The sequence below is a fragment of the Hyperolius riggenbachi genome, chromosome 11, assembly GCF_040937935.1.
Source record: "Hyperolius riggenbachi isolate aHypRig1 chromosome 11, aHypRig1.pri, whole genome shotgun sequence".
NCBI classification, from domain to species: Eukaryota; Metazoa; Chordata; class Amphibia; order Anura; family Hyperoliidae; genus Hyperolius; species Hyperolius riggenbachi.
Genome location: NC_090656.1, coordinates 203242744 through 203267155, shown reverse-complemented (window position 1 = coordinate 203267155; position 24412 = coordinate 203242744). Strand labels below are relative to the sequence as shown.

General features: G+C 45.4%; 1 protein-coding gene across 1 annotated transcript; it reads left to right on the top strand.

Moving 5' to 3' along the window:
* The first annotated feature begins 172 nt into the window (after nucleotides 1-172).
* CYP2R1 (cytochrome P450 family 2 subfamily R member 1) lies at nucleotides 173-23481 on the top strand. Its single transcript, XM_068259499.1, has 5 exons — nucleotides 173-416; nucleotides 7022-7163; nucleotides 11504-12136; nucleotides 16063-16392; nucleotides 17583-23481. The coding sequence occupies exons 1-5, from the start codon at nucleotides 207-209 to the stop codon at nucleotides 17756-17758; spliced, it is 1491 nt and encodes a 496-aa protein (XP_068115600.1). The 5' UTR covers nucleotides 173-206; the 3' UTR covers nucleotides 17759-23481.
* The last annotated feature ends 931 nt before the right edge of the window (nucleotides 23482-24412 follow it).

The window sequence follows — 24412 nt, the reverse complement described above, 5'->3', positions numbered from 1 at the left end:
GGGGAGAGGGTGTATCCTAGCGTGGCATGCCGGAGGGGGGCAGGGCGGACACTGTGAGAAGGGCGTGTCCGAGCCTTGCCTGATGCCTGAGTAGGCGGGGCAGATACGCTGAACAGGCTGTATGGAGGCGTGTACATAGTGTGGGGGCGGGGCAGCCGGGGAGCAGGGTGGGCACAGTGTGGAATGGGGCACAGACAGAAGGTGAAATGTGGTGCTGGGGAGAAGGGTTGTTTCTGCTGCTCTCTACCGCCTCCCTGCTGGTCACTGTGTTCACCATACGCCACCTGCTGAGACAGAGGAGACCCCGGGGCTTCCCACCCGGACCACCCCGCCTGCCCCTCATAGGCAACATCCTGAGCCTGAACTCCACTGAGCCCCATGTGTACATGAGGAGGTTGAGCCAGAGCCACGGGGAGGTATAATGTCATTATAATCAATCAATGTTATTATTAATGATGTTACTGCTGATGTTATTATTCATGTTATAGGCTATTATTCAATTCACATTTTCTCCCAGATCATTTTACACCTTCTGTTTTAAGCAAACCCTAAATGAGCCAAAAAGCTGACTTTTACTTACCTGGGGCTTTCTCCAGCTGGTGCCCCAACCAGCTGACCTACGCGTTTGTGAAGTCCCCCTGGATCCATTCTGTTGTGCCGCAGTCCCCTGTGCATTTAACTGCCTAACGACTGCTCCACGCGGATTGGCGTGAGCAGCTCATGAGCCCCAGGACAGGCATGAATGGCGGGGAATAGAGGTAACGGGATCGCATGCGTGCCGATGTGTGTGCATCCCCGCTTGAATGACGGAGTGGAACTCCGTCATCAGTCTCCCGGCGGCTGAAGCCTATGACAGCCGATTACACTGATTGACTGGCGGGGTAGGGGGTATAGAAAATTTTAAAAACATTTATTTTTATTTAAAAAATAAAGGTATAAATATTTACAAAAAAACCCCAAACATCCTGGCAGCATTCTTAGCCCACCAACAGAGAGCTCTGTTGGAGGGCAGAAAAGGTGTTTTGGGATATTGCTTGTGTGCTGAGTTGTGCAGCCCTGCAGCAAGGCCTTAAAGCTGCAGTGGCCTATTTTAGTAAAAATGGCCTGGTCACTAGGGGGGTTTAAGACGCTGTCCTCAAGAGGTTAAAGAACACTCGGGAGCGCGACCGAGGAGGTGCAGGGACAGGACTGCACATATGCAGTGGCCTGCCTTGTCTGGGACCTTTCTGAGGGGGGACACCGGCACAACGGAGGACATCGAGGGACTTGAAGGACTATGAGGGGCTGGAAGAAGCTCCATGAATGTAAAAATTACTTTTTTTCACAGTTCCGGTGTGCCAAAAAGTACTGTCAAAATTATTTAGAGTATTTTCTTTCTTGCTTGCGTTGTTAAATACGTTTATTGATAAGGTGTGAAAATATCACCTAGGAGAAAAAGTGGGTGGTAGTCTACTTTAGGGGAACCAGCAGGAAACCTCATAGGGAAATTCAGCTAATGTGATTGGGTGGACGACATCCTCTCAAACTGCTAGGTTTCCAATAGGTTGCTGTAAACTATGCCCACACTGTTTGGCCAATCACAAGGCTTCGTGCTGTAGGGTGCTGTGATTAAGACAGCTGTTCCCTATGAGGATTCCTGCTGGGTCCCCTAAAGTAGACTAGCGCCAAAAAGTGAATTTAATAAGAGCCACTGTACCTCCACCTGTAGTGAACTCTCCTTTTGCCAGCACTAGGGTGCCAGGTTCAAATCTTTGCAGAGTTTGTATGTTCACCCGGTGTTTGCACAGCATGCCAGTTTTCCTCCCACATCCTAAAAACAGCAATGAGTTAATTGGTCCTCCTTCCTCCCTCCAAAACTATGGAAGCGATATTAGACTAGAATTATGGTAGGGATTGGATTGTGAGCGTCTCCAACGGACTGCTGTGACATCAATGTGTACTCTTCATTATGTAGTGTGAAGGCTCTATCAATATGTAGTTTGAAGGCTCTTTTCACACTACGTCCTTTGCATCACAGCAGAACGGACAATATAATCATATTGTAACACAATACTATTATATTTCAATGCCACTTTCACACTGGAGCCCTTATGTTGCAGAGCGGTGATTTCCGATGGAATAATGCTATGGGACAAGTAGTTATGGCAAGTTCTATATCTGCATTTAAGGGGGGCGTAGATGCTTCCCTTGCTTTGAAAGACATCCATGGCTATAATTACTAGGTAATTCCCAATGGTGTTAATTTAGGGATTTTATGATTGTCATCTGAAGTCAGAAAGCAGTTTTTCTTTCCCTTTTGGGGCTCATTAGACCATGCCGTGTTTTAATGCCTTCCTCTGGATGAGCCGGGATATGTGAGGGTGCAGGCTAGTGTTGTACCTTATTTTCTGATTGAACTTGATGGACAGCATTCAGTGAGTTCTAGTGTAGAGAAACCGAGAGCCCAATATAGTGTAGTATGTTAAGCATAAACAAAGTAAAAGTTATCGGTGAGAAAATTATACTCACAAACATGGGTTACCACAAAGGCAACCACTGTATAGGCAGGTGAGGAGATTAGACCTGTCCTCACTCAGGATTAAGAAGTCGCTCTCTGTAGATGCGAAAGGGGGTAGATCACCCTTCCACCAGGGGTGGACACGGTATAGCAGTAGGAGAACAGTGGCGCCAGCAGGATAAAAGCGGATAAAAACTTTAAAATTTGCTGGGAGGAAGTGGTGGACTTACCTCCATAAAGCAGACACGAAAGACTGTCTGAATAGTAGCAATCACATTTATTAAATAGTACCCCAAAAAAGTGCGTTTTGCTGGCCCAGCCTGCTTCATCAGGCAATAACACTAAGGCTGTAAATGGTAAATACAGCGCTCTAACATCAACCAGATATATATCCAACTGTTATTCAAATATTGCACACAGTCCCTTTAGGCTCATAAAACAAAAACCTAGAAGAGTTTGGCTGTGGCGCTTCACTTAAAACTATGGCTGCAAAGAGAATATTTGAGGTTGCTCCGTCCCCAACGATTGCACAAATTTGATTTCAACAATTCTCTGCGCCTACTAATAATTGGAACTGCCACTGATTAGAGTAAGCACTTTTAATAAAAATGATAAAAAACAAATCTCAATGTTAGAATTCAGAATGATAATAAATAAACAGTAAAATCATATTGCACACCTCTTCGCAGTCTCACATACTCTGCATATGCAGTGCCTTTCGTGACAAATAAGCCTCATGCATCAAACATCCACAACTAGATCTGAACCTAGACAAAAGCCAGCACCATGAATAGTGAACTATCCAGAGCTGCTCGTATATGCCCAAATATCAGCTCCTGGCGGGTGCTTCAATGAAACAAGCCTAATGTCCAACAGTGCAGCGCTGCAATAGTGATGCACCTCTCCACAAAGCAGATCATCCGCTTCAACATAAATTGGTTGGTAAACCTCTGATCCGGAGGTTTTTTTGCAGTTTTAGAATGTAATGTATCAATCTGTACGTAAGTTTGGCATGTACTCTAAAGCGTCATTCATTTCACGATAGCCAAGTCTGTTTATATAGACTCCGTGGTTGAGTAGTCTAAAACTGCAAAAAAACCTCCGGATCAGAGGTTTACCAACCAATTTATGTTGAAGCGGATGATCTGCTTTGTGGAGAGGTGCATCACTATTGCAGCGCTGCACTGTTGGACATTAGGCTTGTTTCATTGAAGCACCCGCCAGGAGCTGATATTTGGGCATATACGAGCAGCTCTGGATAGTTCACTATTCATGGTGCTGGCTTTTGTCTAGGTTCAGATCTAGTTGTGGATGTTTGATGCATGAGGCTTATTTGTCACGAAAGGCACTGCATATGCAGAGTATGTGAGACTGCGAAGAGGTGTGCAATATGATTTTACTGTTTATTTATTATCATTCTGAATTCTAACATTGAGATTTGTTTTTTATCATTTTTATTAAAAGTGCTTACTCTAATCAGTGGCAGTTCCAATTATTAGTAGGCGCAGAGAATTGTTGAAATCATAAAACAAAAAGTCCATATTAAAGTCCATATGCATAAGCCTCCATATCGTTAGTATTAATCACGCTCACCAGACAGGATGGCTGACTAATTATGATCAGCATAAACAGCATGTGATAGATGTCCTCTGAGGTTCCTTGTAGCTTGTTCCTGTGTACACCTCAATGACGAAACCTCTGTAGTTAATACAAGGGATTTTTATTAGCACAGGCAACGCGTTTCACGGGTCTCAGCCCGCTTCATCAGGCCAGAGGCTCCCTATGCTAGATGATCTTTTCTATTTGGCACTTTTACTGGCCTGATGAAGTGGGCTGAGACCCGTGAAACGTGTTGCCTGTGCTAATAAAAATCCCTTGTATTAACTACAGAGGTTTCGTCATTGAGGTGTACACAGGAACAAGCTACAAGGAACCTCAGAGGACATCTATCACATGCTGTTTATGCTGATCATAATTAGTCAGCCATCCTGTCTGGTGAGCGTAATTAATACTAACGATATGGAGGCTTATGCATATGGACTTTAATATGGACTTTTTGTTTTATGAGCCTAAAGGGACTGTGTGCAATATTTGAATAACAGTTGGATATATATCTGGTTAATGTTAGAGCGCTGTATTTACCATTTACAACTTTCATAGGGTGGCATATACACACTCAATCATATAGCGATCCATTGAACAAGGTTTAGATTCTAGTGAAGGGAAGTTCACATATTGATATTGGCTGTGTTGTAAAAAGAGGAGCGCATATACCAACTTTTTTCCTTTAATAACACTAAGGCGCTACACTTGCTATTGCTGAAATTCTGTTTTGTCCCCACAATTATTGCCTGATGAAGCGGGCTGGGCCTGCGAAACGCGTTGCACTTTTTTGGGGTACTATTTAATAAATGTGATTGCTACTATTCAGACAGTCTTTCGTGTCTACTTTATGGAGGTAAGTCCACCACTTCCTCCCAGCAAATTTTAAAGTTTTTATCCGCTTTTATCCTGCTGGCGCCTCTGTTCTACTGCTATTCAGTGAGTTCTATACAAGATACCACATCTATAATGTCTTCTTCAGGCGTCATCTTTGCAAGTGTTGCAACCCCATTGGAGGATTTAGGGAGGCTGTTGGATCATACATCAAGCAGACGCAGTATGGGGTGGGGGGGCACTACAGTTTGCAGGTGCAAAATACATCCATAGCAATGCTCAAATTGATCAGGTGGTGTGCCACAAGGAGACAGAACAAAGTCGCAGACTTACTTTCTCTTTTTTTATAGTCTGAATACTCTAAATGCATGACAACAATTCTGGGTGCTATAATGTCTCCTCTTTCAGTGCTCCTAATTATAGTGGCCACATCTTAGTGCTCCTTTTTTATAGTGTCTCCATTTCATCGTTGGAAAATTTACGGACAGCAGTTTTTATTCACAAGCAGGGCAAAAAAAGAAGTTCATTTTTACAGGCTTTCCGTAAATCTACGGACATTTGGCAACCCTGAGATGGAGATTGAGTTCTGGGTGGGGTGATGACACACTGACCGTCGTGGACTTGTATTATTTAATGCCCGTCATAAAGATGTCCACAAAGGAACTGCTAATTTGACCGTGTTTCTTACTTCCAATTGGCTAGAGCAAAGAGAAAACTTTGGGATGCAGTTGGATTGGGTAACGACATATCCTCAGGCCAACACCATGTCCTGATGATATCCATGCAGAGGGGAGGTCAAAGGGCAGCTGGAGAGGGTGATGAAACCTCAGATGTGCTGTAGTATTTGTGGAACTCATTCATGTCACTCTCTTGTAGTCACAATACTCAGTTGCTGCTTATCTCGGCTGAGAACAAATACTTTTTCTTTTCACTTTTCTCACCAGAGGTGAAAATAAACTGTTGAGATAAACAATTATATTTATCCTCCTACTCCTAAAAATGAATTTTTTAAAGTATCCCATGGTTTTCTTTTATATTTAAACATTTACAAAGTAGGTCGAATTTTTTACTGTCTCTAATCAGTGGCAGCCTATTAACCTCCTTAGCCGTATGCCCGACACTGGCATGCTGGCCCCAGGAGTCCCTCAGTATAAATGTAACAGATTGCATGGCTGTAAAAGCTTTAGCTAGTATAGGTTGCCGCCACCCCCCCGATCGCTGCTGATTCCCCCCCCCCCCCCCCCGCTAATACAATACCCAGCCTGGCTCCAGCGATCGGCGCAGCCTCCCTGCACATCTCCAGTCCTCTCTATGGGGAGGATCGGGTCTGCGCATGACGTCATGTATGATCCTCCCTATAGAGAAGACCAGAGCTGTGCGGGGAGATTGCACTGATCGCTAGATAGAGGCAGGGTAATGTATTAGCGGGGGATCTGCAGCGAACGGGTGGTGCCGGCAACCTGTACTAGCTAGCCTAGTGCTAGCTAAAGCTTTTACAGGCATGCGATCTGTTACATTTATACTGGGGGACTCTGAGGCTGCGAAACCTCCTGAGCGGCGTAACGCTCAGGAGCTTAAGTGTCCCAGAGTTAGAATAAGGTCAGTAGTTCATATATTTTATCTCTTCCTGCCATCAGATGTTGTATTCTGCCAGGAAAACTTTTATGGCTGTAACTTGCTTCTTAGTGATGTTTACTATATTCCCAACAAGGTACCGAGAAGACAGAAGCTGTCACTTCCATGCCTAGAAATTAACTCTTTCAGGCAGCAAAATAAAACAAGTAAAACAGCCTGGTTATTAATGTTTTGTACAGTACATACACATGTTTATCTCATCGTGTCACATGTCGCCTCGGGTACACTTTAAAGTGGACCTGAACTCTTGCACAGGACAGAAGGAAAATGGAGAAATCCACCCTGTATGTATTTAGAGAGTTTAGCCGGTTATTATACTGTTGCTTGTCTTTTAGAGCAGAGAGGAAGTCTGTGTTCTGGTCCGCTTGAACTTTGCAGCATTCCGTTTGACAAGTGGGTGGTTGCCATAGTATCTGCTGCTAATATATTGTTTGCCTTCTCCTGTCTCCTTAGATTTTCAGCCTTGATCTGGGTGGCATCTCTGCCGTGGTCCTGAATGGTTACGATGCGGTCAAGGAGTGTCTGGTGCGACAGAGTGATGTCTTCGCTGATCGGCCATCGTTGCCGCTGTTTCATAAGCTGACCAAGATGGGAGGTGGGAGGACCTGTCATCATTCCTGATAATAAATATGAGCTTTATGTTCTAAGTTACAGGGCAGCTCCTCCAGAAAAGGATACAGGTGAAACTCGAAAAATTAGAATATTGTGCAGAAGTCCATTTATTTCAGTCATTCAACTTAAAAGGTGAAACTAATATCTGAAATAGACTCATTACATGCAAAGCGAGATATTTCAAGCCTGTTTTTGTTATAAATTTGATGATTATGACTGACCGCTTATGAAAACCCCAAAATCAAAACCTCAGACTGTTAGAATGTTGTGAAAATGTTGTATATTCTAGGCTTAAAGTGTCAGAATCTAATCAGCTAATAAATCCAAAATACCCGCAAAGGGTTCCTATTTCATATATTTGCTTCACCTTTTAAGTTGAATTACTGAAATAAATGGACTTTTGTACGATAGTCTAATTTTTCGAGTTTCACCTGTATTTCTCGTGAATCAGTTTTACGTAACCTTTTGTAACAGAGCAGGTACAATTTACAATTTGGAGGGGAAGAGACACATTCTATTGAATGGGGGATCTCAGCATTGACTGATGAAGAAACCTTAAAGGGGTTCTCTGGGGAGTTTTGAAAATAAAATCTGACACTTACCTGGGGCTTCTATAAGCCCCCTGTAGCTGTCATGTCCTGCGCTGTCCTCCTCCGATCACTCGTTCCCCTCCACCGGCACCGGGCAATTATTTGTCTAACAAGACAAATAATGCGCGCTCCCGTGCCCCCCCCCCCACCCACCCCAAGAACCCCTTTAAGAAATAAAAGAACAAGGGCAAGAGCTATCTGGTGTAGTATGTAAAGATACCTGGAAAATTAAATGTGAGGTGATGTTATACTCACAAACTTAGGTCACCACCAGGAAACCACTCTAAGGGAAGGTCTCCATGGGCCAAGTATTTCTCAGATGGATGTAGTAAGGAAACAATACTAACCTTACACTACACTAGGGTATGATGATGTATACTACTAACTGTGGGGCATTCAGAAACACTGAATCATGTTACTCACTGAGCGCCCGCTATAGCTGTAATACCTATTACAGCCTATGGTGGTGCCGGCTGCGCCCAAATCTTTCTGCGCTGAAAAGCACCGCTCCGCTCTCAAGTCCTGGCTTCTCAGGACAAGCTCTTTGGAAGGTTCTTACTAGAATGGACATGTGAAAACTTAGGGCTTGATTCACAAAGCGGTGCTAACCCAGTTAGCACGCCTAAAAACTTTTAGGCGTGCTAACCTTTACACCAGCTGAGTTAGCACCGCTTTGTGCTTCTGATCGCACGCAATCGTGCAACGCCCATAGGGTTTAATGGGCGCTGCGCGATTGCGCGCGGGAATTTCGCACGAGTTTCTTTTCATCACGTGATAAAGGGCTTTTCACCAGCGTGTAAACACTTTGCACCGCTTTGTGAATCAGGCCCTTAGTGCGGGTTCCCAGTTTTTTTCAGGGCATTGGCCTTGCGATCTGACCAAGCACTGCACGGTTCCCGCCCTCCTTCTGCAATCCTAGCCAATCAGAATAGGTAGGAGGTTCATTTGATTGGTCCATTTCCAAGCTGTATGCAAACTGCATTGCATTCGAAGGCAAGCAAGAAGTACAGTATTTGCATCTCATGGGCCATCTGTAGGCGTCACCTGTACATCTTCTACCACTTTTTAGTGCCCACTCCAATGTTTTACTATTCTGGCACTAATCTCATTCAGATGCTCCACACATAGTTTCTTGCGCACCCTAATAAATCTTCCTCCTTCCATCATCTGTAATAATTCTGAATTTTACCTTCATCTCCACCAGACCTCATCTTCTCTTATTTCCCTTTGAAAATGAATGATTGCAGTAATACTGTTTTGCGTAAGTGTCCGTGTCTTAAATCCGTGAGTAGCTTGTGGCCTGATTATTACCGCTTTAGAGCTCTATATTTTACTGTCCCCATTCAGTTGATGTGAGAAACGCTTTGTTGAAGGTGAAATAACGCCTTCCGCCATCTGCAAATCTTTGTTTAATTCCAACCCCCATAGTGTTTAACTTGGCTGGAAGATATTGAGAAGTTATTCCCATGTTCAGATCTCCTATCCCCCTAATGGCAGACCTCTCAGATACCTCAGTTTTAGTTGTTTTCAAGTACCCGGCCTTTTCCGACATGATATTCATCCCTGCTCATTTTCTAGTCTTTCTAATGTCAGATACTTGTCTCTTCTGACTGTGTGAGATATTCCCATAATCACAGCATCATCTGCGTATGCAGCTCCTTAGCACATTGTGTATCTTATAGCTCTATTGCAATTTACTTATCGCTGCTTCCAGATTGTAGAGAAATGCGGATAATGTATCACACTCAGGCTGTTCCCACTTGTAGCTGGATCACGTACGGCCAGTGGGAGCAGACAGTATAGTGACCGCTATGAGGGTCTGCCTGAAGCCCGGGGAAGATGCTCACATAGGCTATATGGAAATGCATCTGCCTGTCCCGAATTATCGCAGATGGCACTGAAGTGTGGCCGGCTTACTCCAACAGATCTCCCAGATCCGTTGCAGACAAGTGTGAGCGGCTCCTATTTATAAAAGAGGTGCTGTTCACTGTCAGTTTAGCGATGAGTGGGGAACGGACCATTATGTCTGTTCTCAGTTCAAGTGGAAACACAGCCTCACTCTTTACTTAACTCTGAAGATTTTTTATTTACTCCTCCTTGTAGTCATATTCATGCTTTAGTGCACATCAGAGTCATTTCTGGCAGTCTGTTTTAAAGAGAGTCTGAATCGATAACAATTCCAGCATTTTACCTGCTATTTAGTTTAAGCCATATGAGGAGAGGTGAAACGCCACATTCCCATGGCAAAACGAGGGCTTTATGCCCCCCAAATCCCGGGGCAAAATGCGAGGAGCGCTTCCTGTTGCTCTGCCTCTACTGGAGTCAGTCTCCGCTGATCGCTGCCTCTCCCTGCCCCTCTCAGTCTTCCTTCACAGAGAGGGGCAGGGAGAGGCGGAGATCCACACGCAGATTGACTCCAGTAGAGGCAGAGCTACAGCACAAAGCTCTGCCTCCCCGGGCAGCAAAATCCACGGCTTTAAAAGTCGTGGATGTTTGCCCCGGGATTTGGGGGATATAAAGACCTAGTTTTGCCGCAGGAATGTAGCATTTCACCTCTCCTAATACTGCTTAAACTAAATAGCAGGTAAAAAGCTTGAATTATTCTCGTTTCAGAGTCTCTTTAATGGAAATCCTTAGGGCTCGTTTCCACTTGAGCCGCACGCGTCTGGAAGACGCGCGGCAGCACCTCCGGGTCTGCAGGTACGCAGACGAATCCCATCAGCCATGCCATGCATGGCTATGGGATTCGCAGCCTCCCGCACCATTTCGGATGAAAATGTTGGCCGAATCGCTAGCGCAAGCGGTTTGGCCGGCGGTGCCGTTATACCCCGTGGCAGAGTTTGCCTGCGGGGAAACTGTGCGGTTTCATCGTGGAAATCACGCCAGTGGAAACGGGTCCTTAGACTTATTAAACTGTTCCGCAAATTTTACTTTTTTACTGTTGAAAGCTTGTTTAACACCCACAAATAGACAAGTATAGTAATGATATGGCATATTACATGTTTCTTGTCTCAGTCACGTTTTTGCCTGAAATGGACAAAGGTGGTGCCAACTACTTCAAGGACACCGTACAATTATGTAAAACGCGCGCTAGTTTCATTGGGTGGGGGGGGGGGCATATTGAGCGCCACGAAGTGCTTGGCTGGTGCAGGGGAGTATATGACAGAGCTGAATTCACTGCCTTCGGCCTCCTGTCAAAGAGAGGCCTAATTCAGCATGTACAGGGGGCCGCGGGCCAAGGCAGTATGAGTTAATTCAGCTATGTCGCGTATGCATTGCATGCCACCCTCAATCTGCCTGACACTTCCGCCTTAACAGTGTAAGTGTCGTGGAGATGGAGATTGCCGTGCAACGAATCAGTCAGAGGCAGCAACATAGGTGTGTTAACTTCTGCCATGGCCCATGTCCCTGTACATGCTGGGACAGTTTGGCATTTTGTGAAACTGTCCTCGCTTATCCCTACTTTGCATACGCTGTACAATCTGTGGTAGGTCAGGTGAGATAAGTCTCCTACCATTGCACTAAAGGTATTAGAGGTGCAAGTAATGTACACAGCTTGGAACAGGGTCTTTTGGACCAACTAAATTCGCTTCCTGTTATTTCTAACTGGCCCAGTTCCAAGCCAGATTCAATTTGGATGCAAGTTGTAATTACTTGCATCTCACTGATCATGTCTAACTTTAGAGAACTGGAGTTCTGAGTTCCGTGGCAGTAATATTTTGTTATATTTTAGGCCTTCTCAATGCCAAGTATGGCCGTTGTTGGACAGAACATCGTAAGCTGGCCGTGAGCTGCTTCCGGAATTTCGGTTACGGACAGAAGTCCTTTGAGAGTAAGATCTCTCAGGAGTCCCTCTTCTTCCTGGATGCTGTGGACACCTACAAGGGGAAAGCCTTCGATCCCAAACACCTGATCACGATCGCTGTCTCCAATGTCTCCAACCTCATTCTGTTCGGGGAGCGTTTCCAATACGACGATAATGAATTTCTGCACATGATCGAGATCTTCAGCGAGAACATAGAGTTGGCCACCAGCGCCTGGGTCTTCCTTTACAACGCCTTTCCCCTCATTGGCTTCCTGCCGTTTGGTAAGCACCATCAGCTCTTCAAAAATGCTGATGAGGTCTACGACTTCCTCCACCAGATCATCCAGCGCTTCTCAGAAAATCGCACGGCGCAGTCCCCGCGGCATTTCATTGATGCGTACCTGGATGAGATAGACAGAAGCTCTGCTGATCCAGAGAGCTCCTACTCCACCGAGAACCTGATCTTCTCTGTTGGAGAGCTGATCATCGCCGGAACAGACACCACCACTAATGTGCTTAGGTGGGCCATGCTGCTGATGGCGCTCTACCCCAATATACAAGGTGAGGAGACTCGTTTCATTTGCTTTACTGTTATTTAGGAGATCTACAATGGTTGCCTCTGTATATCTCATATCTCAGGTTTACTATAAAGCCCAAATCTAGGGAGAAAATATTTTAGTCTTGCAAGTCCAGCTTGCATGCAGATTTTAATGCAAATTGTATTAAGCCTGGAATTGGACCAATCAGATGCACTTTCTGTCAATTTTTATTGGCCCAATACCAAGCTGCATTCAGTTAGCACGCAAGCCGGAACTATTATTATCTTATGGATCATCTCTAGTCTTGGATGGTCAAGGGGTTCGATTTTCTACATAGAGATGTGACCTCACTTCCTGTCCCTCAGACCTGCATGTCTTTTCAAAGCCTGTGTAAGTTTACTTATTTTTCTTAAAAGAACAAGCGACACTTATGCTAAGTTGAGGACAGCTGTTACAGCCTCTGATTCCCCCCCCCCCCCCCCCCCCCCTGTGCTGTATCGGTCACGGAGGCCATCGGTTAGCTGAGGTTTAGAAAGGGTGGCTATGTGACAGCTACATATGAGTTCCTGTGATGTGGCTGAGGGTACTGTGGGAGGGCGAGGTGCGCCAATCAAAGCAGAAATGGCTCTGAGATATTCAGGCTCCATTGTCTTCATTGGGTAAAGGGTGCTTAGAGGATCTAGTTGCACTCTTACAGTGTATCTGTAGAGAAAGTGCCCCAAATGGGGACATATGTAGATAGAGGGAAGCCTATGCCAATCTTCCTCTCCATTCCAGTGATGAGACCCTCCAAAGCCTTTTTTCGACAACAGCTTGATCTAACATGCTCAGCTTTTTCTGCCATGTGGCAGCTCCATGCTAGAATACATCGCAGACACATGCCGACCTGCGCATTGCAGCCATGCTTGTTCTCAAGCGCGGGTTTCAGGGCTCCCAGCGCTGGAACACCACTGTGGAGGGAGATGGTGGAAACCTCTGTGGATCCAGAGGCCACTCTTTACAGAATTGTGTTTTTTTTCATTATAAAAATCTCAGGTTTGCCTTAAAGGGAACCAGAGATGAACGTTTCACACAAAATAAACATATCAGTTGATAGCTTGTTAAGAATAAATGCTCTACCTGATAATTTCGCCGCTCTGGTGTGCCTTTTTTAGTGTCTTTTATCCATTATTGCTCCAGGAAAAATCAAATATGGCCGCCGGCTTATATCCCTACTGCTTCCGGGTTATGAGTTGTTCTGGATGTGCTGTCTAGGCTATATGAGACTATGCTGCTATCTAGGCTATATGAGAAAGGCTGCTGTGTGCTTTCATTTTGGTATGATGTGCAGCTGCCTGTAGGAAGTGTCTCTCATAGGAATGAAACTGCAGTCATCATCAGTATCTACAGTATGCAGACAGAGTGCACACAGAGCACACCGATCATATTGCATATTGCTCTGAAAACTTGTCTGTTTCAGAGATTCTCTCTCAGCAGGAGCAGCCCCTCCCATGTCATCAGAACTCTCAGTATGCAAAGCAGGAAATCTGATCCAGGAGGGGGCAGGCTTGGGCTTGAAAAGACTCCACAGAAGAGTGACTCAGCTATAATGATTCCAGGTCAAACCTAGACTGAGCCAGTCGGGGATTCTTATCACAGCTGCTAATAGACTAATTAAGCAGATAAGAATGAAACTAAAAGCAGGGTAGGTGTTTACTGTCATGTTCCCACTGATAAATGTAATAAAATACATGAGGGTGCTTCGTCTCTGGTTCTCTTTAAACACGGTTGTATCATCCACATATCAAAAATAATGCTCCCAAAATATATGGAAAACCCCCTGTTTTGTACAAAGGGTCCCTATATGCCCCCCATTATTTTTACCTGGTGCCAGTGGGTTTGTGGGAAGTTTTTTTTTTTTTTTTGTAGCTACAGCAACCATCTTATTTCAGCATTCAAATGACAGAAAGCTTCCTATTGCTGCTAAGTTAAAGGCACTATGACCAGAAGGTAATTGAAATCCCCACCTCCCTTTGAAGGGCTTACACAGTGACGTAAGCCTGTTGTCATTGTGTTGCAATGGACAATATTATTACAACAAGATGCAATGATATTCTCATGGGGCTTTCACATTGCATGCGATACGGTAGGCAACACAACCTGCACAATATGTAAGGGCCGGTTCAGACAGACGCTTGCTGAGCGTTTACCGCAAGCGTTCGGAACGTCGCGGTAAACGCTCCCATTCAAGTGAATGGGAGCGTTTACACCGAGCTTTTGCGCGCTTTTACCCGAACGCGGCGTTCGGGTCCCGATTTGCGCGAGCGTTCGGGCTGCCCCTGGAAGCGACATGTTGCTTCCAGGGAGCGGCCAACCGCGACGGCTAATGTTCCCCTAGGGGAAGAAAAAAACGCGACCGCATCACGACGCGACCGAAGGCTACTGAAAGCCTGACCGCGCAGCCGCCGCAACGCCCCCAGACGCGACGCCATGCAGACGTCCATCTGAACCAGCCCTAAGTGCCCTTAACCACTTCTGTACCACGTGGTTTTTTGCTGATCGGTGCTGCGTGGGCTCTCCAGCCCGCAGCACCGATCAGATAGCAGCCAGGCCGATCAGACTTCCCCCCCCCCCCTTTTTTCCCCACTAGGGAAATGTCCTGCTGGGGGGGTCTGATTGCCGCCGGCTGCTTGCGCTTGCGGGGGGGGGGCTCTTCAAAGCCCCCCTCCGCAGCGCTTCCTGGCCTCCTTCCCTCTCCCTCCCCCTGTGAGCCTGCGCCTGATGGGATAGGCTTTAGCCTATCAGATGCCAGCGATCCCCGGCCAATCAGAGGCCAGGGATCGCCGTATATATGTAAACACCGGGGAAGATCCTCCCCGTGTGTTTACATTTACCCTGCGAGCCGCGATCGTCGGCTCGCAGGGTGTTCACAGAGACACCCTCCGTGAACTGACATGGAACGGCCGCTCCATGGAATCCACTTCAGGATTCAGCGGCGTACTTAAGCGTACGCAGAATCCTGAAGTGGTTAAAGTTGAACCCCAGACACACACCTCTGAGACTAAACAGCTTTATCCAAATTTAGCATTTCAGTGTTTTTGGGAGGTTGGGGGTTATCTACCTGACAGATTCTTCTCTCAGGAACTCCAGGGCCCATATGCAATTCACTTTTTCTCCTGAGTTTCCTCCTAGGAGAAAATTTTTCATCTTTGATTTATAATAACGTATCAGTACAAAAAGTAGTTCAAAAGTACTATCAAAGCTATTTTGAGCGTTAGTTTGTTTGCTGCTGGTTTTTAAAGAGAGCCCAAGGGGGTTAAAAAAAAGTAGGCTACCTGATCCCCAGGGCTGAGCGGATCAGGTAGCCGCAACAACCACCGCTTCATTTGCGTGACCCCTGGGTCATGACGCTGCACTGAAAGACTGTGTTGTCTCTCATAGCGTGCAGGGAGGCGGGGGAGCAGCAGGAGGCGTGGCAAGGAGAGCTGCCCAATGGCAGCTCAGGAAACATTGCAGGTAGGCCCCTGGCGGGCGTTTTAAACAGGGAATTCCTCTCCCCTCTGTTTACCTCAGAGTTAGCGACAAATATTGTCGCTAATCTAGGGGAGGCAGAGAGCAGCGGTTGGGGGACACAGAGGCATGTCATTAGGCAGAGAACATTGCTCTGTATCCCATCATCAGAAAATCCACCTCTGGTTCTCTTTAAAATGTCTGAAAGTTTCACCAAGGAGAAAACTCAGGTAAGAAAGTACATTGCATATGGGCCGAGGTGTAAGATCTCTGCACACTTCATTCAGCACTTGGGTCCCTGAAAAGTAGAAGAAGGCAACGGAGGGCCCAAGTCACAAGACATAACTATAGCTGAAATCTAACTTCTGACTGGTCTGACGCCCTATTCTTTGGCCTGATGGTTGATTTACATTGTACTGTATTAGACAATGCTTGTTTTGTGTTTGACTTTGGTGACAGGTCAGGTCCAGAAAGAAATAGACTCTGTAGTTGGAACCTTCCGGACTCCGACCTTTGAAGAACGCTGTGCCATGCCATACACTGAGGCCGTCCTGCACGAAGTCCTGCGGTTCTGTAATATCGCCCCTCTGGGGATCTTCCACGCCACGTCCAGAGACACCACTGTGAGAGGATACTCCATTCCTGCAGGCACCACCATCATCACCAACCTGTACTCTGTGCATTTTGACCAGAAATACTGGACCAATCCAGAGGTGTTCTGTCCGGAGAGGTTCCTGGATAGCAGCGGGCATTTTCTCAAGAAGGAGGCCTTCATCCCATTCTCTCTTGGTGAGTCATCTGTTTAGAACTCTGTGACATTTAACCTTCTACATCAGGGGTGTCAAACTCCAATACAAAGTGGGCTGAAGCTGAACACTGAGACCAAGTCGCGGGCCAACCTCAATGTCTAGTGGCCACCTCCCTCCCTTATAAAGTTCCCTAGTGTCTAACAGCTCCTCCCATCACTATACAGTACCCTGGTGTCTAGTGGCCTCCCTCCCCTATACAGTTCTCTAGTGGCCACCTCCCTCTCCTATAGAGTTGCCTGGTGTCTAATGCCTCCTCCCTCCCCTATACAGCTCCATGTGGTCTAATGCCTCCTCCCTCCCCTATACAGTTCCCTGGTATTTAGTGGCCTCCTCCCTCCCCTATACAGTTTCCTGGTGTCTAGTGCCCTGCTCCCACCTCTATAAAGTTCCCTGGTGCCTAGTGACCCACCCCTCCCCTATACAGTTTACTGGCATCTAGTGCTTTTCCCTTCCCTCCCCATACAGTTCCCTGGTGTCTAGTGGCCCCCTCTATCAGCCCTATACATTTCTCAGGTGTCTAATGCTTCCTCCCTCCCCTATACAGCTCCCTGGTGTCTAGTGGCCTCCCTCCCCTATACAGTTCCCTAGTGTCTAGCGACCCCCCCCCCCCCTCTTATACAGTTCCCTGGTGTTTAGTGTCCCCCATACAGTTCCCTGGTGGCCCCCCTCCTGCCCCTATACTGTTCCCTGGTGTCTAGTGCTTCCCCCCTCCCTCCCCATATGGTTTTCTTGGTGATCTAGGGTTTCACCTCCAATATAGCTTCCCTAGTGGTCTAGAGTGGGCCAAACACAATGTGATGTCAGGAAACTTTTTGCGGGAAAAATTTGATGTCTCTGCGGGCCAAGATTTTGACATACATGTTCTAGATAGAAGTGTTCTATCAGACAAAGTAGAAAATGTCTCGGTAGGTACCTCAGGGGTGTTTGCAGGCTAGAGCGTAAGCCAAAATGCTCCTGAATGGCGGTATTGACTGAGTGCCGTCTGGCTAAGCTGTCCCCGATCAGAAGCATGGCCTGTGGCTTATAAGCGTGTCAGGAAGGTGGGGTTATCTGATCTCTGCAGCGATGTGTAGTTCTGATTCGGTCTTGTTACCGATTTAAGCAGCAGTAAATCCTTGTTGCGTTACCTGATGAAAACTCTTACGTGACATGTGCTCTTGTGTTCCACAGGGCGCCGGCATTGTCTGGGGGAACAGTTGGCGAGGATGGAACTCTTTCTATTCTTCACAGCTCTTCTGCAGCGCTACCACCTCCACTTCCCACACGGGTGTGTGCCAAATCTGAAGCCAAAGCTTGGAATGACTTTGCAGCCCTACCCGTACCTCATCTGCGCTGAGAGACGCTAGGGGTGGGGCAGCCACATGCCATATAGGTGAGCCGGATCAAGGGGTCTATTTATCTGAGGAGATGACCTGCCTGGTGGTCAGAGTGACCTACTGAGTCCTCCTATCTCTTGGTAACGGGTGAAGACGTGCAGAACTAGAACTCAGGAAGATATAGATCTCAGCACCATTTTTCATGAGAGACAGACAATATCAGTGGGTGGTTTATCTCCCCAACCCTAACCAAACACTGAAATTATTATCATTGTGCATTTATATAGGGTTAACATCTTCATCAGCACTTTAGAGAGACCATAGCTATGTCCCTGCCCTTCAGAGGAGCCCACAATCTAATGCTTACTGTGGTCATTGTTACTTTCATATTTTATGGCCAATTTTAAAGTGGACCTGAACTCTTGCACAGGACAGAAGGAAAACGAAGAGAAATGCACCCTGTATGTATTTAGAGAGTTTAGCCTGTCTAATGCCCCCTCATCTGTATCTAATCACAGTTGTAATTTAATCTCTCAACTGCGTCAGCTGGCTGCCTCAGCAGAGCAGCTAATTTGTAAATACAGGATGTGTTAACCCTATGTCTGCTTCCATGAAAGCAGGAAGTAGACACACTGCAGATTTATTGCAGGTTTTGTATCGACAATGTTTTTCTTTAGAGGTTATTATGCTGTTGCTTATCTTTTAGAGCCTAGGTTCTCAACGTGTGGTATGCGTACCCCAGGGGGTACTTCTGATGGTTCCAGGGGGTACTCGGGCTTTATATACTTAACCAAGAATAACAAATCTAAGGTTTTAGAAAATGATAAATCTTATTTAAACACCAAATTAATATGTTAGCTAATTAAAAGCAATAGTACATGCTGGGAAATTGTTTAGAACCAATTATCATGTACTACGATCAAATATATATTTGTCAAGGGGAACTTGTGATAATGTTTACTATGCTGGGGGGTATTTGGTAAGTACAGGGTTTTAAAAGGGGTACATACCAATAAAATGTTGAGAAACAATTTAGAGCAAAGGGAAGCTCTGAGTTCAGGTCCGCTTTAAAGGAAATATATTTAACCTGTGTATGTTTTTGGGATGTGGGAGGAAACCAGTGTGCCCGGAGGAAACTCGTACAAATGGAAAGAGCATACAAACTCCATGCAGATAGTATCCTTGCCCAGATTTGAACCACTATCCACTATGCCCCCGTACTGTGAAAGGACGTATGGTAATATTTCATATAAAGCTAGCTGTTCCCTATTAGACTATTTAATAGATTTGATAAAAACATTGAATCACTATGGCACCCCTGATTGACGGTTGATGGAAAATTGATCAGACATACGGTATCTGTTCTTTGGAGGATTGAGCACTGCGCAAATTAGTGGTATGTGTGCTATTGCTGCATAGCTTTGTACTGCATCAGGTGGTTCCGGGCTACTAGTGGTACGGTCCATATTACACCACATTTCTGCTGAAAACTTAAAGTGGGATAAAACTCTGACATAACATTCAGTAAAAAGGTGTTTTCTTAATTTTTGTTACCCATACAGTTATCATTTTTGCTTTTGTGCACAAGTAATATTGTCTACAATTTATAAATTGCCAAAGTACAGTTTATCTGCTCTGAAAGCTGCCATTGCATTTTATTGCATAGCTGCTGTATTTATATATTAAAATCTATCTAGTGATCACTTCTCAGTTGCACACATACTAGAAGCAGAGAGGGCTCAGTTTCTGCACTAAGCTAATGTTTACTAAATGTATCTGACTAAGGAGTGTAAACAAAAGATAATGTTATCACCTCCGATGCAGCCAGAAACTGCCCACTGAAGCAAGGAGTTCCACTGAAGAACAAAGTGCTGTGTTTAACTGTTTGAGTGCTGTTCTGTTACAAATATGTTTGTGGTAGTAGATTTTATGCTGTAAATAATCTTTTAGAGCAAAGAGGAAATGCTGAGTTTCATACCACTCTAATATCTTATGGTACAAGGTGATTGATCGATATCAGGGGAATATTGCTTACCTTTATCTAATATTTAACTGACAGTCTTTGGTTAAATTTTAGGACTCATAGGCACGCTAGATGATCCTTGGTTGAGACAGTCATTCGAAGCTGCCTAAGCCAAAAATGAGTGCGTATAGCTGCCCCATGAGCTAATTTATGCAAGCCAACTGGATAACGAGTCCACTGTGCTTATATTTACCTGGCTTGTGCAGGGCTTTGTCGTCCCTCTTCCCCTTTTCAGCGACGGTACACGCTGGTAGTCTGTAGCTGAGCATCATGTCTGTACACAATACTAGTAAGTTCTGAAGGACCTTCATAAGTTTCTGAGGAGGATGATGCTGCACCTCATGTTTTGGGGGTCCTCCTGATGACTGACTTTGTGAAGCAGTGGGCACTGATGGTGTTTCTGAGTCGGATACTTTAAGTGCTGAGGATAGGATGGCCATAGCTATGCTGAAGGGTCTCCAGGTGGAGGAAGCCATGCTGCGGGAAGGTGGATGGAAATCGAGTCAAGTGAGGTTATTTCGCTCAAAAATCCACCTATGAACCGCCCTTGCCGTATCATAGGAATCTCGGGGTCTTCTTGGACCTCCTGGGTATGGATCTGGAGAGGATGAATTGGAGGCTGTCCGGTGTGGATGATGTCATGCATGAGGATTGAGTGGACCTTGATGAACTAAAATAGCTTGATGTCATAGTGATTAAGCCGAATCAGAATCAATTTATTTTTCGCCAAGTAAGTTTGCACCTACAAGGAATTTGTCTTGGCAGTTGCTTAACAAACACAAACAAAAACAATACAAGGACAGACAGTGTGAATATTACAAGTTAAGGACATTATAAGTATAGTGGCAGTAAGCAATGTAAGAATTGTTCATGTTTAGTTCTGTGCTGATTACTTTCAGTCCTAGCAGCTCTAACGTGGTTCAGCATTAAGTATGGCTACCGCTTGAGGAAAAAAACTGTTCCTGTGTCTAGAGGTTTTGGTAGCAATTGACCGGAATCTTACTCCTGAAGGCATGCGCTGGAAGATGGAGTGAGCTGGGTGAGAGGGGTCAGAGGCAATTTTGGATGCTCTCTTTCTGCACCTGCTAGTGTAAAGATCCTGCAGGGAATCTTTACACTAGCAGGTGCAGAAAGAGAGCAACCAAAATGACAAGGGGGGCAATATAGTGCTGTGGAAAAGATAATTGGAGAGAGGTAGAAAGTCAGTTGAGCGATGCCTCTGTCTTTTAAAAGATTTATAAAGCTTCACCTCAAGCTACCCTAAAACTCCCAGGTACCTTCTACCAACCTATTAAAATATCTCGAGGTACAAGGCAGGGATGCCCTCTGTCACCTGCTATCTTTGCTTTAGCAATGGAACCACTTGCAGAACATGTTAGATCACACCCCGATATTTCAGGATATACTATTCCCCCTCTTACAGCAAAACTGAGTTTATTTGCAGATGACGTCCTCCTTACCAACCCTATGGTTTCAATTCCTAATCTCCTGAAGACCTTTCGCTCCTTTGGTTTGATCTCAGGCCTGCAACTTAATATTGACAAGTCGGAAATTATGTTTTGTAACTATCCTAAAGATATGGGTAGAATGATGGCCTCAATATTCCGATTTCAATTTCAACCCCATTATATCCAATATTTGGGTGTCAAGTTATGTAATGGCGTCTCCCAAACATACAAGTGAAACTATAGACCCCTAGTGCAGGAACTTTTGACCCTCCTTTCTCAATGGGACTTCCCCCATCTTTCCTGGCTCGGAAGACTTACAGCCATAAAAATGACGTTACCAAAGCTTACATATTTTTTCAGGGTTCTGCCCATCCAAGTACAGACTTCAGATTTACAAAAGCTGCAAACAGCTCTATTTAAATTTATATGGAGAGATAAAAGCCCCCGCATCTCAAGAAAAATCATGCACTGGCACAGGAAAGATGAGGGCCTCTCAGTTCCACACTTGAAACGATACTTTAATGCCTCTCAATTAGCCTCCTTGCCACTTATTTATGCAGGCCCTCACACACCGTTGTGGGTCTCCCTAGAGAATGCCCTCCTATCCCCAGTTTCTTGGAAGGGGGCTCTATGGGCAAAAACACCTCTTCCAACTATTATAGCGACTAACTCTCCCATATCAGCTTTTACATTGTCCATCTGGCGTAGATATCGCTTTAAATGGAACTTACAATCTCAGCCTTCTCCACGAACGGAATTTCTCCAAAGTCCAGACTTTCTACCTGGCCAAGACTTGCGAGCCTTTCATTGGTGGCAGTTGCATGGCCTGAACTCACTTAGAAGTCTGACAATAAGAGGCAAGCTTTATACTTTACACCAGCTTCATGCTGAAAAGAATTTACCGTCCTCAGAATACTTCAGGGCTTCCCAAATTCTTCACTATTATAAACAAGTACTATCACCAGCACAAGACATACAGCAATCTTCATTTGAGAGCATTTGCCTAAATGACCCGTTACGTAAAGGGATCCTGTCCCTCCTATATTGTATCTTTAACCAACCGCCCCCTGACTATAAATTTCCTTATATGCTGGATTGGGAAAAAGACACAGGAACATCCCTAACTAAGGAACAATGGTCACAATGCCTAGACACCCTCTCTAGAGGTAGCCTGCAGACCTCTAATTTAGAATCTTCACTCAGGCTCTTACACAGATCATATTTAGACCCTGTACGTCTACATAAAATAGATCCATCTCACTCTTACCAATGCTTTCATGGCTGTACCGTTAATGGGTCCACTTTCCACACCTGGTGGACATGTCCAAAAGTTGCTTCATTTTGGTCAAAATTAGCCAGAAAAATATCAGGTTTATTCCCTTATCGTATACCTAAAAACCGTAAGGTCTATTTGTTGGGACTAAAGCCCCCAAGACTTACAAACTCTCAACATAGACTTTTGCAATATATCCTTGTAGCTGCTAAAACCTACATAGCCTCCCAATGGCTACAGCCTACCCTTTCCTTGGCAGTATTAGAACGAAAAGTTGACCATATAATGGTGTGTGAGCGGCTTAATGCCCTAATCAGAGATACAATGGACCAATTCACTAATATCTGGGAACCATGGGTTGAGTTTAGAGGTATCCTTAGTTTAAAAATGGTTCTGGAGGCGTAGTTCACTCTTAATCTTATAAACACGAGAGGATCGAGTCAAAACCAGAGATATGACAAAAGTGATAACAGCATGAACCTTGATAATGTATCCGTTTCTCCTTCCGTGGCACTATAACCGAAATATTAAGTCCAGCCTAAGAAACCTTCTGTCACTTTCCAACAACCTGCCCCCAAGTTTATGGACCTTACTCTTTTTCATGTCATAGGAATATAGTTATTTAACATTATTACTATAGGTATCTTATATAGTTCAATTATGTATAGACTGCAACCTTGTATACTTTCTTTCTTATGCAGTCGCCCTGCCCATGTTGGGTGAAGTCGACTTTTTGGCTAATTATGTAATGTTTTTCACTGATTCCATAATACAATTCTTTGAAACTAAAAGATTTATGGAGAACTCCTTTCCTAAATTGGTGACCAAGTTCAATAAAATGATTGGGGAGGCCTTTTCATGGGGCATTATAAGCAAAAAGAGTTTGAATGTCTGAGTTAATGCGGACAAGTATACAATCCCAGTTTTATACTTGTTACCCAAACTACATAAGGGCATTTTCCATTCTCCAGCTAGCCCATTGTGGCTGCTGTGAACAATCCCTACCAGAGCTTAACCTGCCTGGCGTTCTATTAAGATCGCCAGGCAGGCTGCGGGAGGGTTTTTTTTTAATAAAAAAAAAACTATTTCATGCAGCCAACTGAAAGTTGGCTGCATGAAAGCCCACTAGAGGGCGCTCCGGAGGCGATCTTCCGATCGCCTCCGGCGCCCAGAATAAACAAGGAAGGCCGCAATGAGCGGCCTTCCTTGTTTTGCTTATATCGTCGCCATAGCGACGAGCGGAGTGACGTCATCGACGTCAGCCGACGTCGTGACGTCAGCCGCCTCCGATCCAGCCCTTAGCGCTGGCCGGAACTTTTTGTTCCGGCTGCGCAGGGCTCAGGCGGCTAGGGGGGCCCTCTTTCGCCGCTGCTCGCGGCGAATCGCCGCAGAGCGGCGGCGATCAGGCAGCACACGCGGCTGGCAAAGTGCCGGCTGCGTGTGCTGCTTTTTATTTCACCCAAATCGGCCCAGCAGGGCCTGAGCGGCAGCCTCCGGCGGTACTGGACGAGCTGAGCTCGTCCAGACCGCCCAGCAGGTTAAGCAGGTTCATTGATTTTAGTCTGAAGGGCCTGGTGTCGCAGCTTCCTTCATTTGTTCCAGACTTTAGTGATGCCCTGAGGAGTCTGGAGGGATTCTGTGTTGGCCCTGACGACATCCTGATGGGAGTGCATGTAGAGTCTTTCTATACATCCTTCCCCCACAATATTGGCCTGAGGGCTGTATCATTCTACCTCTCGGCTGGGTGGGGGCAGCCTTCAGAGAAATCAATTTATTTGTGATGGTCTTGAGTTCTTAGGGAAAGCTGCTTTATGTTTAAGGGCCCATTCACACTAGAAGTGCTTTTCTGAGCGTTTTGCGATTGATTAGCGTTTTTTAAAATTGCTCCCATTCACTTTCATTCAAATTGCGGTAAAAATCTCATTGATTTTTTTTCATAC